The sequence below is a fragment of the Aotus nancymaae genome, unplaced genomic scaffold, assembly GCF_030222135.1.
Source record: "Aotus nancymaae isolate 86718 unplaced genomic scaffold, 86718_ANA_hifiasm-v0.15.2.pri h1tg000007l, whole genome shotgun sequence".
Lineage (NCBI taxonomy): Eukaryota > Metazoa > Chordata > Mammalia > Primates > Aotidae > Aotus > Aotus nancymaae.
The window spans coordinates 29,544,072-29,558,837 of NW_026988418.1; the positions used below are offsets into that span (position 1 = coordinate 29,544,072).

Below are 14,766 nucleotides of genomic sequence, written 5' to 3' on the forward strand. Positions count from 1 at the left end.
CCAATATTTTTTGAGCTTCTACTAGGTAATAGATGCTATGGTGCACAAAAGAGTAGTTCAAAAAGATATTTCCCCTACTCTCAGGAAGGTTAGTATTAATAGATGAGAAAAACCAAGAGAAATATTTGCAACGAAATATGGTCATTTGGAAATAGAGGTTTGAATATGGTGTTGTGAGATCTTAGAGGAAGGAGGCTTAATCCAACCTGAGAATATTTAGAAAATTTTGTAGGGGAGATAACACTAGGCTGAGTCCTAAAAGATAAGGAAGAGCTAGCCAGGTGAACAAAGTTAGGAAAGCCATTTCAGGCAGATAGAAATGCTTGAGCAGAAACAACTATTATGCAATCTATCTCAGTAAGGAAGCTGAGTATATCAGGCTTAAGGAAAGGAGCCATTTAAACCATGCAACTAACTCTCCTATTCTGATTTCATGCTTACCAAGCCATCTTTTTTTTTTTTTTTTTTAAGAGTTTTGCTCTGTCACCAGGCACCAGGCTGGAGTGCAGTGGCGTGATCGTGGCTCACCAAGCCGTCTTATGATTAGAATTTGGCCTCCCACATAGGGAAACATGTGATGACCAGAAGACATAAAAAGCTTTTTACAAATTATTGTTCTCTGTTTATTAATTCATTGCACTCTGATTTGCCATTGCGCTCTTGTGAGTTGAACTAGTATAAACTGAATGAAATCAAAATGCACTAACAAAATCCCTTTTCTGCCCCTGAAAGGCTGAAGTGACTTGAATTTTTGGTCATCAACCAAATTCCACCACCTTAGAGGCCATGCAGTTTTAACTTATGAATGTTTCAAATCCATTTACCTCTCTTCATCTCCGTTGCCACTACATATTTGTAGCTGTCATCTCCAGCGTAGGCTACTGTGATAAAGAAATCATAATGCTATCTTTGTCCGTTCTTGCTGTTATAACAAAATATCTGAGACTGGGTAATTTGTGAAGAGCAGAAATTTATTTCTCACAGTTCTGGAAGGTGGAAGTGCAAGATCAAGGCATTGGCAAGTTCAGTGTCTGTGGAGAGCTGCTCTCTTTGCTTCAAGATGGCCCCTTGTCATTGTGTCCTCTGGAAGGGACGAACTCCTTGCCCTCACAGGGCAGAAGGGATGAAAGGAAAAAAACGGCCTAGCTAATTCTCCCCAGCTCTTTTAAAAGGTTGCTAATCCCATTCATGAGTGCTCTGCCCTCATGACTTAATCACCTCCAAAAGGCCCCACTTCTTAACACTATCACATTGGCAATTAGGTTTCAATACAGGAATTTTGGGGAACACATTTAGACCATAGCAAATGCTACCAGCAACTAGCACGGATGCTTAACTAGGTTACTGGGTAATGTTTTATGTGTTTTGGTATGGTTTACCTCATTTAATCTTTATAGTTACCCCACAAGAAAGATATGCTTACCACCACTTTAGAGATGAGGAAATTAAGGCTTAGAGAAATTGAGTAACTCACTCAAGTTAATACTGCTAATAAATGGCAAAGCCAGATAGCAAACTCGTGTATGTCTTCCTGTAGATGTGGGGCTCTTGAACACTAGTTAGCTAACATCATTGCTAGTCTCTAATGTTCTTTCTTGCCTTCAAGTTCATTCGCCAAATCGCAGCCAGAGGGATTTTTTTTAAAGCAAATTTGGCTGGGCCTGTCCTTTGACAGAACTCTACTAACTCTCCCAGTTGGTTCAAGAATAAAATTCAAGAACTTTGCATGGCCTTCCATGGCTGTATACAAGCTCATCCTAACTTCTTCTACCAGTCTTTCCTGAGCATGTTCTGATGTTCCCCTTGCCTAAAATACTTGTCTCTCTCTTAATACTTAATTCTTATTCTTCCAAATCTGATAACTTTCCAAGGCAGGCCTTCCCTCACATCCCCACTTTTCAGATTTTGGATCCCTGATTATGCCTATTTTAAATGTTTATAGTATTCTACACTTCGTAGTAGCTCTGTTCCAAGTTGTACTAAGTGTTTGCATAATTATTTTCTATTCCTCTTAGGATATAGGCTTCAAGTAAGCAAAACTCTAATATTCACCACCATACCCTTAGAGTTTTATGATGTGCCTACAACATAATAGGCACTCAAAAACTTTACTCATTAAGTGTTTATCGTATCATATTCAATAATTAATAGCCAACATTCATCTGGTACTTGTACCATGCACTTTCCTAAGCACTTTACATTTATGTATTTGCTAACCAAATGCTACAGCCATTAAAGTAGATGCTGTTATTATTCTCATTACAGATGAGGAAACTGGGGCACAGAGAAGTTAAGTAACTTCTTATATAACAAAGTTATATAACAGTAAATGGTGGTACTGGAATATGAACCAAGGCAGTCTAGCTCCAGAGACCAAGCTTTTAATCACTACTCTATACCCTTCATACATCTTTTGTCAATGTATTTACTTTATTAGAAAAATAATTGGATAGAAGCTTGCCTCTATCCTCATCACTTTCTTGTGTCATTGGTCTTTAATACAAGTACAGGTAGACAATTCAGTTCTTTGAACATCCTTTCATATTGGTAGTACATGTTTTAGCTGGATGAGAGCAAATTCTCATTAGTAAGTAAATGCCAAAGTCAGAGTTCTGGAGAGCAGATTTTGATAATGGTAAGGACATTAAAAGAGTGGGAATTAGACCAAAAGGAAATAGTGCTATGAGGCTGGCACACTGAAGACATAGTTTTGCCTTGTCTAAGCCTATCTCGGTAAAAGAAAGACAGACTTAGACCATTTATTTATAACAGGCCCCATGGCTTAGCAAAAAAGATCATAGAATTTTAGAATCAAAGAACTTAAAATGTCCCCTTCATTCTCCCTTCTTTTCCCATCTTCCCCTCTCAATCTCTCTGTCCTTCTTCTTTGCCTCCATCCCTCCCATCCCCATCATATCACTTTAAGCAAATTGTTAAATGCATCCAAGTTCTCAATTTTCTCACATCATAATGGAAAATGTATGTCATAATGATAATAATTTCTCTCTTGGGGTTATTTTTCAAGGAAAAAATTAGATATGCAAGTGAAAGTGCTTGGTAAACTGTCAAGTTACATATACGAAAGCCAGTTGTGATTAATTTTTTTTTTTTTTTTAACTTGTAGTCTTGGAGGAATTTGCTAAAGAGATCGGCATCAAAATGACCTACTTTTCACTGTTATTTCCCTTAAGGGCAATGAACCTCTTCATTTGTGAATCCACCCAGAGTGAAATCCCTGTCATATGCAATTGCAAAGTTCCATATTTATAAAGACATGGTAACAAAAGAAAGGCTACACAGGGCTTGCAAACTTTGCCCTTGGAAAAATTGCGTTGCGGTGTATACATGTTCTCCTGTTCTTATGATTTGTTCCCTAGATGTTTTACACAAGGTTAAAATAACATGCCCTCTTGAAATGTTGCACTCTAACCTGTGTGTTCTTCACTTACCAAATATTACACACACACACAGACAGAGACACACACACACACACATATGGAGAGAGAGAGAGAGAGAGTATGTGCTTTGGGCATAATAACTCATAATGAAGAGAAAATATTCCTAATTCCTAACTCTAAGGAAAAAAATCACAATGAAAATCACCAAATAAATAGGCCAATAGCCTCAACCTAACATTTTTGCATAAAGAGATGCCAGTTATTCCTATATATATATGAAACTATTTTACATTTTAGCAAGTATTTATTGCACTAAGGAAGGAACAGAAGAATGGAATAAATATGCTAACTTAAAGGCATGTAGAACCTTAGGAGCAACCCAGACATAAGACATCTACAGGGCTAGAAGCTTGTGAATGAAGCTAAAAGTAAAGCTGAATGTAAACAATCCAAGTAATAGACACTTCTCATTTACAAAGTTCAGAAGATTATGAGAGGAAGCTGAGAAAGCACCTAACTTCACAGACTTACCATTTAGAGAAGGAAAGGGATTTCCAATATAATCATTCAGTGCAATAGACAATATCACTCCTGAAGTGTGTTGTTCATTGCTGTAATCCAGCACCCACCCAGCAGCAGGCTTAGCACATAGTAGATGCTCAGTGTACTTTTGCTGAATGAATGAATAAACAGCTTCCTTACACAGTTCTCCATGTCTGAAGGGCCACAACCTGATATGCCATTTAAAATTTTGTGAAAGCCAAAAGATCCGTTAAGTCAGGTCTATATTTTAGAAGTGGAAACTAACAACCTCTAACATAAGACAAGTGTCAAGAAGGCGTTTTTCTGAAGTCATGCAGTAGGAGGGATGTTTTAGGATTTCATGGCCAACCATACACATGCTTCCTTTCCAAAGGCCGAAGCAAAACTCTGTCAATGACTCAGCTGTCAAATACATGTCAATATATCATCAGGAAAGTGACCCAGGACCAGAGAAGTGGTGGGAGGGAGGAGAGAAGTTCCTGACACATGCCAGATGCTATACCAAAGGCTTGGCATGTATTGATTCACTTACTTCTCACAGCTAGTTTAAACTAACTTCCTGTTTTACAGGTGAAGAAATGGACGCACAGTGGGCTACTTACCTTGTCTGAGGTCACACTGCTAAGAAATAGCACAGTTATGATTTATAAACAGCTGGGGCAGACTCCAATGTGTTCCACCGAATTTTGAGTTAATGGGAGCATCCTGGTCTATGTCACATTAAAACCAGCATTTGTTGTTGTTGCTTTTTAGCTCTGTGAGATTTACTCTAACTCTGTTGATACCCACTGCTATAGCTAAATAAAAAGAAAGGAAATGTGTTTTTAGAAATTCTGCTCTTTTTTTTTTAAACTAGGTTTCCCCTAGATGAGACTATCTGTTGAAAGCCTACATGGATATCCAGAAAGACAGAAAAGTGCACAAATCACAAGTGTAGAAATCAGTGAGTTCTTATAAAGTAAAAATACCTATGCAACCAGTTCCCAGACCAAGAAATAGATAATTGCCCACCCCATAGAAAGCCCTTCAAGTCGCTCCTGGTCACTAACCCCACAAGGTAACCAATACCCTGACTTCTATTACTATAGGTTAGTTTTTGCCTCTTTGGAACTTTATGTAAGTTGACCCAGACTATTTTTTCATGTACTTTTTAATATTTGGTTTCCTTTGTTCCACTTTGATGTTTATGATATTCATTCCCATTGCTACATGTGCCAATTGGTCCAATTGATTTAACCACTAGCATAACTTTGCAAATAGTTACCACCTTCTCTAATACAGTGTCCAATTATGTGAAGCCCATAAAGGTTATGTACAGTTCTTTTCTATGTCCTTTCATTGGATAGAAAGTGTGGGTGATTTGACAGACAAGTGTCTGATATATGGAGCTATGTTGGAATATCATTTTTATGTAATTTGTAAGAAATTTATATTTGGGGTATATTTTGATGCTTTCAATTGCTAATTATGTGTAATTTGGAGCAGAGCACTTCTCTCTCTGATCCTCAGTTTTCTCATCTGTATTACGAGCCATGAGACTTAGGGTTTCAAAGTTAAATGACATCAGATACATAAAGGGCCTCTGTATCTACTTTTCCAAGAGATCAGTGTAGTCATAAGATTACACTTCCCTGTACTGATTGCAGGGCCAGCTTTTAGGGCACCTGAGGTCTTTTACCAGTGGGGCCACTGATTTCATAACTGCTAAAATGTGTCCCCATGTTTTCTAACTATGAGCAACTAGCTATTTGTGGCCAGGCAGAGGTTTCTAATTACCCTTTCCTGTCACTCTACTCTGGATCTCTCCCTCTTCCCAACATGGCTCTGCTAACTCACACACACATTTCTACTAGATTTGCATTAAAAAAGCTGGGGAAATTGGTCTATGAACCTAAGTATTAGATGAACTGAAAAATTATTAAAACAGAAAAAAAGGAAAAGATCATTGACCGAAAATAAGAATACTGCTCAGCAGTTTGTACAATGTGATCCTATTTCTATTATATACATATGTACATATACACACACACACACAAACACATACACGAGAGGATATGCACAAAGGAGTCAGCAATGATAATCTCTGACTGCTACAAATGTGAGATTTTTTTATCATGTGAATTTTTGCCTTCTCTGCAATTTTCTAATTTTCTAAAAGCGACTATATCCCATCTGTAATAATAAATGAGACATTTGCAAAATGTATATAATACTAAAAGGTTTACAGTCCATTTTTGTGTGTATTCTCTGATTCTACCTTTCTGTGAGAATAGGATATTTTTTCTTATCCTCATTTTAGAGATAAATAAATTTACTCTTCGAGAACGTAGGTAATTTACCTGAGGTTACCCACTGAAGCGAGATGCAGGACAAAAACCATACCAGGTCTTCTGAGTAAACATTGCACAGCCTCCCTATGCTAAGGCCTGCATTAGGTAGATCAGAATAGGGAAGTGGAGACTCAAGAAATGACAATATTTAGAAAAGCAGTTATGCAATTTTAAATAGAAGAGATCCAAGGGTAAGACGCAACTTTAAACGCAGCATTTTCAGAAATACGCGCATCTTTCAGTGCTAAACTGAATCCTCTATTACATAGGCCAAGATATAGTCTTGCTAGGAATTTGGAGGGAACTATTTGCTCCAATAATTTAACCTCTGACTTCTTAGTTTATGCCTTAAGGTAAATAAGATAATCATCCCTCTTCCGTATCTATCACACGGAGATGTTGCAAGGATTAATGAATAGTGTGCTGGGAGTTCCTTTGAAAAAGAGCTATTTGAATGCCACATATCATTAGCAGATTAATATTAATTATAATTATTTACTCAATTTATCTTCCTGTTTCTCAGAGTCAAATGCAATACCCAGCAGATCCACAGAAGGAAGAAAATCTTTCTTTGCTACTTTTGTTGACGTGAAAGAGGGAAAGAAGAGAGGAAGAGAAGGGAGGTTGGTTCTCCCTGCTTCTTCCCTCTGGATGTTTTTGAAAACAAAGTTCAACCACATGGCCATACGTAGTCCCATGACTTATTTTTAGTGCCTCTGAGATTTGCTTCTGTGGTGTTAAACATTGTTTCTTCTCAGGCCATGTAAGACAGGAACAGAGCCCCCTTCATGGGCATGTAACCCCTGCGGTTGCACAGAGCCCTATGCTCAGAAGGGCACTGTATTTGCCATCTTAAAACTTGTAATAATATTATCTTTGAACTTGTGTTTTATAAGTGATGTCTGATGGGACAATGGAGTATGTGCCAAGGGCTTAGAACCTTGGCCCATGCACTTTCTCACTTCTTCCTGTCACCTGCCTGTCTCCCTGGTGCCCTAGGAATCATCCAGCTTCCTTTGTCCCACCTGCACCTGTGACCACTGCTGTCCTCCATCCCCAGTCAAGGTACCTGCACAGGGAGGGTCTGAGTTAGCCATGTGTGCTTTGCAGCCTCAGGTGGGGTATGGTAGCAGCTGTTTCTGCCCTGAGCTGGCATGGCTGTGCTAGACAAAGTCTTGATGGGGGTGACCTCTTGTCCACTTCTGATTCAGGTACCTAGCATGTCCCTGCTAAGAGGTTGCAGTACCCTTAGCAGTATGCTAAGTACCCAAAGGGTTGTCTGCTGTGAATAGGGACATGGGGACCATGGGAAGGGAGAAATACCTAACTCGACTTCCCCAGCTCTTGTGCCTAGTGGAGGCACACCTCATCAGTCTGGCAGCTATCAGGAAGGAGTAGCCAGCTGATGGTGAGCTATGCATGTGCCCTTAGTCATAAGAGGCAGGGCCTTCAGGTTGCTGTGAGAGTCCGCAATCACCTCAAAGTATCCCAGTGCCTGAAATAATACAATATTTAAACACACCAAGCCATTAATTGTGACAAGTGTAGCATAATAATTAAGATGTTAACATTGGGGAAATTAGGATGCAGGGCATGTGGGAACCCCCTGTATTATCTTTGCAATTTTCTGTCAGTCTGAAAGTATTTTAAAATAAAAAGTATATGAAGAAAAACCCCACCATGACAAGTTTAAAGAGAGAATGCAGAAGAAAGGAAAAAACTTTATATTTTAGTATCTTTTATAGCACTTTTACTGCATTTTGAACAAGGGGCCCTGCACTTTGATTTTGCACTGGGCCTTTCAAATTATGCAGCTGATCTTTGCTGTAAAATTCCTTGTTGAATATGCAATTCAGCTATCTCCCTTGCTTTTCTTCCTCACACTCTTTCTTAGCCCTCAACGCTCGGCCTCTGGATTTCTCCAATTGCCATTATTAATTCTCCTATGCATCTGTCACCTACTAAGAACTGGCTACCATCCTAAGCAATTCGTATATTCTATCGTATTTCATCCCTGTATAACTTTATGAGATAAGTATTTTTATCCTTATTTTACAGATGTAAGAAATTGAGCTAGGACCACACAGTAAGTGGTAGAAGAGAAAGTCAGTGGTCATGATTCTCACTCCAAATCTGGTGCTTTTTTCCACAGTGCTACAGACGGACCATTCAGTCTCCAGGTGCCCAGGTATTTGTAGGCTGCTTAGACACTTTGGTTTCCATTCCTCCAATTATTTACAGAGGATCTTCTAGGTTCCAAGCACTGGGTGTGTTGCTAATTAAGCTACAAAGTTATAGCAGGGATGCCCATCCTGAGCTGCTCTGGTCATTTTCTTTGATTGTATTCCTAGGTAGCAGGTGTTTGACGTTCCTCTGTGTAGTTCAGTCTGACCTCTGTGCCCCTGCCTTAGCTACCATGATAGGAAAACTATAAAGTGGACACAAAATCTTCACCATGGATTAAGAATTTGGAAAGCGACACTCTAGCATAACTAACATTGCTTTAAAACGTATTAATTTTTGCTTAAAAATTTTTATGGCTGATCTGAAGAAGAGAGGACAATGAAGTAAGACCCCTTCATATCCATTGTCTAGTCACCCACATCTCACGTTGTACCAACTCTGGAAGCACGTGTGTGCTTGTTCCATACAGTAGACAATGCATGAGCTCATTGGTGTATCTTTGAAGAGTCCTTCTCTTTTTCAGTACTTCGGTTGGTATAATTACTGTAAGTATTTCTTCTGTCAAGCTTGAGTAGAAATCAAATCCTTTTTTTACTCTTCATGGAGGAGAAATGTGACGTATCATCTTGCAGTCATTTTGCATATCAGCGGATTCAAAAGGTTAGGGGCAAACTGCTTTCTCCCCACCGTCCTGGTGAATGTCTGATCTTATTGACAGAGAACCACAGGTTGCGATGTGGAAGACACGAAGGTAGTAAATCTCCAGCAGCTGGGAAGTGGTTGGACTTTTTCCTTTATTAGAGGCAGGGAATGAGGATGGGAGGGTTCTGTCTCTTCGGAAAAAGCTTCCTTGGAAGAAGCGCTCTTCTGGAAGCAAACAGAGGAGGCAAGGGGGTGTTTTGGACACACTAGAGAGTAAGTCAGAGAATCTTCGTGTCGAGGCAGTATTGCAAAACTGAAGTGGAAGAAAGGAAGGAAGGTATGTGCAAGTCTGGCTTGAAATGAATTTTATTAAAAACACCTCAATTCTTCTCTGCACATTTTTGAGGAGTGTGAAAAAAAAATGGAGGAAGTTACCTCCAGTGGTTTTGTGGCTTTTTAAGTATGACATACAGGATATTGAATTTAACCCCTGTTTACCCTGAGGTGTATGAATATTTTGAGGACAAACAAGGCAACTATTCTTTGAAGTATGCGTCTATGGCCAAGTGATTCCAGTTACTTGGAATCACAGTTCTGTTGATTCTCTTTTCTGCTTCAAGTATTTGCACACCACAGACGTAAGATTATTCATATAATAATTTTTGAAAACTATGTGGTCTTGCTAGAGTTTCTGTATAAATGTATAAAAATGTGTTTTAAAAATGGCAGGAATGTTATATTAGAATTCTACATGAGATTTTACATTTATTAGTGCCTATTGTGTGTTTGTATTTCAGAAAGCTTGGTAAAGTTAATAAATGCTGTTTCTCTCAAAAACAGTCATGTATGCAGGAGAGTCCGACTGCTTTATACAACTCTCTGTAGCTTCATTAATTCATCTAGCATTTATAAAGTTAATTCAGTGTTTATTAAGATAGATTTCTTAAGCCAATAATCTGAAGTATTTCTTTAAGTATAGACTCTCAAACTTTTGGATGTAAAATGACATGTTAAGGATATGTAAAAAGAGTTTTAATTACCTAGCAAAAAAAAAATGTAATCTTCAAAACAATATTTTTTATATGGACCACCAAAAAATATTTCCAGAAAGTCTAGACTCTTAGAGCAACAAATCAGAGCCCCCAGCTTTAATCAAAATAAAAATCTGCAGCGTTCACATCTGGCTCCACCTGAAAGTCCGGTTCAGAATTTCCCTGTGATCCTGGCACTTGCAGAAGGGAAGTTTTTGCTTTGTTTAGTATAACAAGAGCTGCAGGACTCCCAGGCCAATAAACGTGTTCACGTAAAACTCCAGACAGTTTCTCTTAGACTGGAGTCTTATCAGGGAGACCTCATTTTCCCTCTAATTAAAGGAAAGATTTAAGGGAGAGAAAGGAATAGCCTATGACTCTTACTTGTGCGGGTCAGTGTTAGCTGAATTAAAAGTTATTCCAACATGAACACATTCCCCAGCGTGAATGACTGCCCAGACTTTGAACGTAATGGTCAAGCAGTTTACCCCCAAATTTTGACTGTTTCATTTAGAAGAAAAGCAAAATGAGAAAAAGCTGTCTTCATTTCTCCTTGAGATGGCAAAACACTCAGAAATGACATCACATACTCTAAAGAACCCTGGGATGACTAAGGCAGAGAGAGCCTGAGAAAACTCTTTGCTGCTTCTGCCTTTAGTTTTAGGACACATTTATGTAGATGAGCTTATAAGAGACCGTTCCCTCCACCTTCTTCCTCAGAGGAAGTTTCTTGGTAGATCACGGACACCTCATCCAGGCGGGGGGGTGAAAACTTGGCACCAGTCATCCCAGGCAGAGCACCACTGTGATTTGTTCTCCTGGTGGAGAGAGCTGGAAGGAAGGAGCCAGCGTGCAAATAATGAAGGAGCACGGGGGCACCTTCAGTAGCGCCGGAATCAGCGGTGGCAGCGGTGGCTCTGCTATGGACAGCCTGCAGCCGCTCCAGCCTAACTACATGTCTGTGTGTTTGTTTGCAGAAGAATCTTATCAAAAATTAGCAATGGAAACGCTGGAGGAATTAGACTGGTGTCTAGACCAGCTAGAGACCATACAGACCTACCGCTCTGTCAGTGAGATGGCTTCTAACAAGGTAAGAGGTAACGTTTTTATTCATTAAAGCGTGATCTTGCAGGGAGCTCTGGCTCCCTTCGTCCCTCTCTGCAGCAGAGTGTGCCAGGGAACGCTACCAGCCCTAAGAATATGTTTGTTGCTTTGTCTAGAAGAGTCTGTTCCAAAGTGTCACACTCTACTTGTGTCTTGATGCTACTGCAAAAGTTTAAAATCCTCAGTACGCTGCAATTTCCAGAAACAAAACTTCTCTCTTACTGATGCAGTTTGGAATATGTTGAAGGTGAGAGGTGTCTGTCTGTAAAGCTTCCAAACCAATATAAAATTGAAAATGCTTTAACATTTTTTTATAATTATCAGGAAGCTAAAATCTGTGTGAGTCTACAGGGTAAAATGCATAACATGTTGCATTGCAATCGGGTGTTACATATGTATTTTTAAACATAAAGTAGTTTAACCTTCATATATCAATGGGAGGGAATGGTTTGCGTTCGAATTTGATAAACACCCTCTAAGAAATAGGACATCCTGGGATTTTCTAACATTTCTTTTGTGATGCTGGCATTGCCTAAGATAAAAAAGAAACAATATGCTTTGTCTCCAAAACCAGAGGTTTACTTTTTTTAAGTGCGCTGATTTTCATAGTGGCATCATTTGAAATTGTTTCATGCATACTGCCCCCAAAATAGTTTTATTTACAATCCCCAGACAAAGCTTAATGTTGAAGAGCTTTAATTATCTACCATTATATCATTTGTTTAATTATCACCTGGACTTACAGTGCTAATTTATGTAGTGAGAGTTGTTGCTTTTTTTTGTATTTTTACCTTGGAGAATATTATATTAAATACACATCGTTATAAAGTTATACAAAGTTATATATGTGTGTATACACAGACACACACACACACACTTTGTTAGAAAGCCTTACACCATACCCTCCCTCATAAGTACACACTTTCAGAGTCCCAATCATTCTAGCCTGAGGTATCATCTAATTGTCTATGTTTTTTGGGGCTGGAAAAAGATTTTTCTCCACACCTGCCAGTGTGCCCTTTCCAGCCCTGAGGTGCACCAGTGAGTGTGTGTCCCTTCTCCAGCTTTCCTGGGGTAAAAGTACCACCTTTGAATCAAGGCTTGCTGGCTGCCACTCAGAGGATCTGCGCAGAGGAAGCAGTGTGTCCTCAGGAGATCCTGAAGGAGGGGAGGGGGGACTCTTCCTACTTGGAACTCTTTGTTTATTGGTTAATGAAAGGGCGAAAATAAGTCCCTTTCTAAAATTTTAGTTTAGAGTTGACGTTGGAAGGGAAAAAAAGGAAAAGAACACATTTGAGGATTAACTATTTATTGACTTTTCTCTGAAGGTCTCCATTGAAGGTTAAACTCAGGGATTTTCCAAGCTTGGGTAAAACTCAACCAACTGCTTCCCCTTGAGGAGGGCTTTGCTGTGTAACTTCTCCAAATCACACTAGGACTTCATGTGGAAGGACTTTCACAAGGCTTCAGCCTACTTTGGAGCATTAGCAGACACTCTGTTCCCTCTATTTTGTGATGATTGACAGCCATGCAAGATGTAGATCCAACATTTACGGGGTAGTTTTTCAACAGTTTTCACCATAGAGAACATGGCAAACTTAGTCACCAAAATAAACTAACTAGAGTCACCAATATAAAGCAGGCAATTAACTCCAAGAAGAGGAAAAGAATACTCCCTGAGAAACTACAAATTGCCATTAATTTTCTTGTTGAGTGTTGGTATGCTGTAGTATTCTAATCCCATTCATGCCTAGAGTGCTGAAATTAGACATTGGCTGTCTTGCAAATTTATTAAAAATAATCTCATAGTCAGCATAGTAGTTAGTAAGGTTCTGAGACCAGGCAGTCTGTAGACATGGGTGAGGATTCCAATCCCTCAGGCTTCCGCTCCTTCTTTATGGTGTTGTGTGCAGGAAGCAATGAAAGTTGAATAGAGCTAACCCTAACAAAAGGGCTAACCCTCAATGCTGACACCATTAGCTTAAGTAAAAGGCATGCAGCATCGGTCATTTTCTAGATCTATAGAGGAAAGGGTGTTAGGCAAAGCAATTATTTAGGGCATGAATGATGCCCAACTGACAGCTAAGATCATTTTTTAAAAAGATCTCTTTTTACTTTACTACCTTTAAAAAATTTAGTGGTTGTTCAGATAATTGTCTCATGTAAAGCTTAAGCAAAACAAGCACTGTGGCACATATGATATAATGCAGTGAGGCCAGGGCGTGTTGGTTCACACCTACAATCCCAGCTCTTTGGGAGGTTGAGGCAGGTGGATTGCTTGAACCCAGGATTTCGAGATAAAGCAATGCAAACATTTTTGTGGCCACCAGAAAGAAATTGATCTATGCCAGTTGTTTGGGAACTGAATTATCCATGGCAAAAAAAAATAACATTCCATATTCAGTTTTAAACGCTGTTGAAATTATCCGAGATTTCCATCCAAGTTGACATTTTAAAACTTTATCACGATCATCCCTCCCATTACTGTGTAGTCTTATATGGCTGTATTTTGCTTACCCTCACCAACTAAGGGGCCAGGGTAAGTTCTGAGTTGCAGATCTGGAAGTGATGTGAAGATATGTTATAGAGGGAGTGTACATAGCAGCAGTATCCACTACATTTTTGCAGAAATCTGTGTTCCTAGTTCTGTTCCAGCTAAGTGCCCACTAAGTTTTGTTCACAATATCTGATCTTAAGTATGGTGATAGGTGAAATCGTGTTATGCTGAGGGGTATTTGGGAATTACGTAAGTGCTGTCTACATGCAACTGGTGGAGAGTTAATGGTGTTTGGTGGAGGAAAAGCAAGCATCTTTCATCTTTACTTCATCTAGGTAGGATGGTGCTTTTTTTGTTTGTTTTCCTTAATCCCTTAAGTTTTGAAGAAAACTGAGTGACTCAAAGATCCTAAAAGACTTTCTCAAATGTACTTCACAGCCCAGACAGACAGTTAGATAAGGGACTGCTTCTGTGACTTACAAAAACATCGTCTTTTCTGGCCCAAATTTCTCTAATCCCTTAATGCTGGCCATAGGCCAAATAGAATTCCAGAATTTTAGAGATCGATGCAGCCAGGTGGGTTAGTCTTGTAAATTATTTTCCTCCAAGAATTACTAGAAGATGGAGTAAGTTAGCAGAAGATTTTACAAGGCAGTGGTGTTGTTATTTAAGATGAAAAGGATGTCTAGTGAACCTTCTGCCAGCTGCCCAAATTCTATTCGACGTGTTGGAGCTAGCCCTTTCGCTTAAGGACAGATTGCCTTCTTAGAATCGTTCGTTAATTTTTGTGTTTCAATTTCATTGCCTCCTAAATTAGAAGAATTGTCTTACACTTCAGTGAAACGTATTAGAGCATGAGTTCCTCAGTGGCAAAACAGTCAGATGTTTTGAAAACAGGATGCTTTGGCTCTGCATTATAAAAAGAGGAACGGAAAGAGAAACAGTACAGAAAGGAAGAAAGCAAATAGCCTCAGCAGGGTCCCCAGCCCAACAACGACAGAAACTGTGACCTATCTTCCTGACCTTCACTGTGGCTC

The 14,766-nt window shown here is 39.2% G+C and overlaps 1 protein-coding gene across 9 annotated transcripts in view; it reads left to right on the top strand.

The window, feature by feature from the left end:
• Nucleotides 1-14,766, top strand: part of PDE4B (phosphodiesterase 4B) — a 568,971-nt gene that overhangs the window by 517,882 nt on the left and 36,323 nt on the right. For 5 of the 9 annotated variants that reach the window (XM_021667780.2, XM_064372453.1, XM_064372454.1 and 2 more), the window contains one exon: nucleotides 11,106-11,218. In XM_021667780.2, coding sequence (XP_021523455.1) covers nucleotides 11,106-11,218 — 113 coding nt within the window. Of the gene's footprint in view, nucleotides 1-9,040; nucleotides 9,207-9,275; nucleotides 9,435-10,399; nucleotides 10,521-10,624; nucleotides 10,862-11,105; nucleotides 11,219-14,766 lie in introns of those variants that run through there. The other 4 variants (XM_012442576.2, XM_012442578.3, XM_012442577.2 and 1 more) reach the window with 4 other exon arrangements.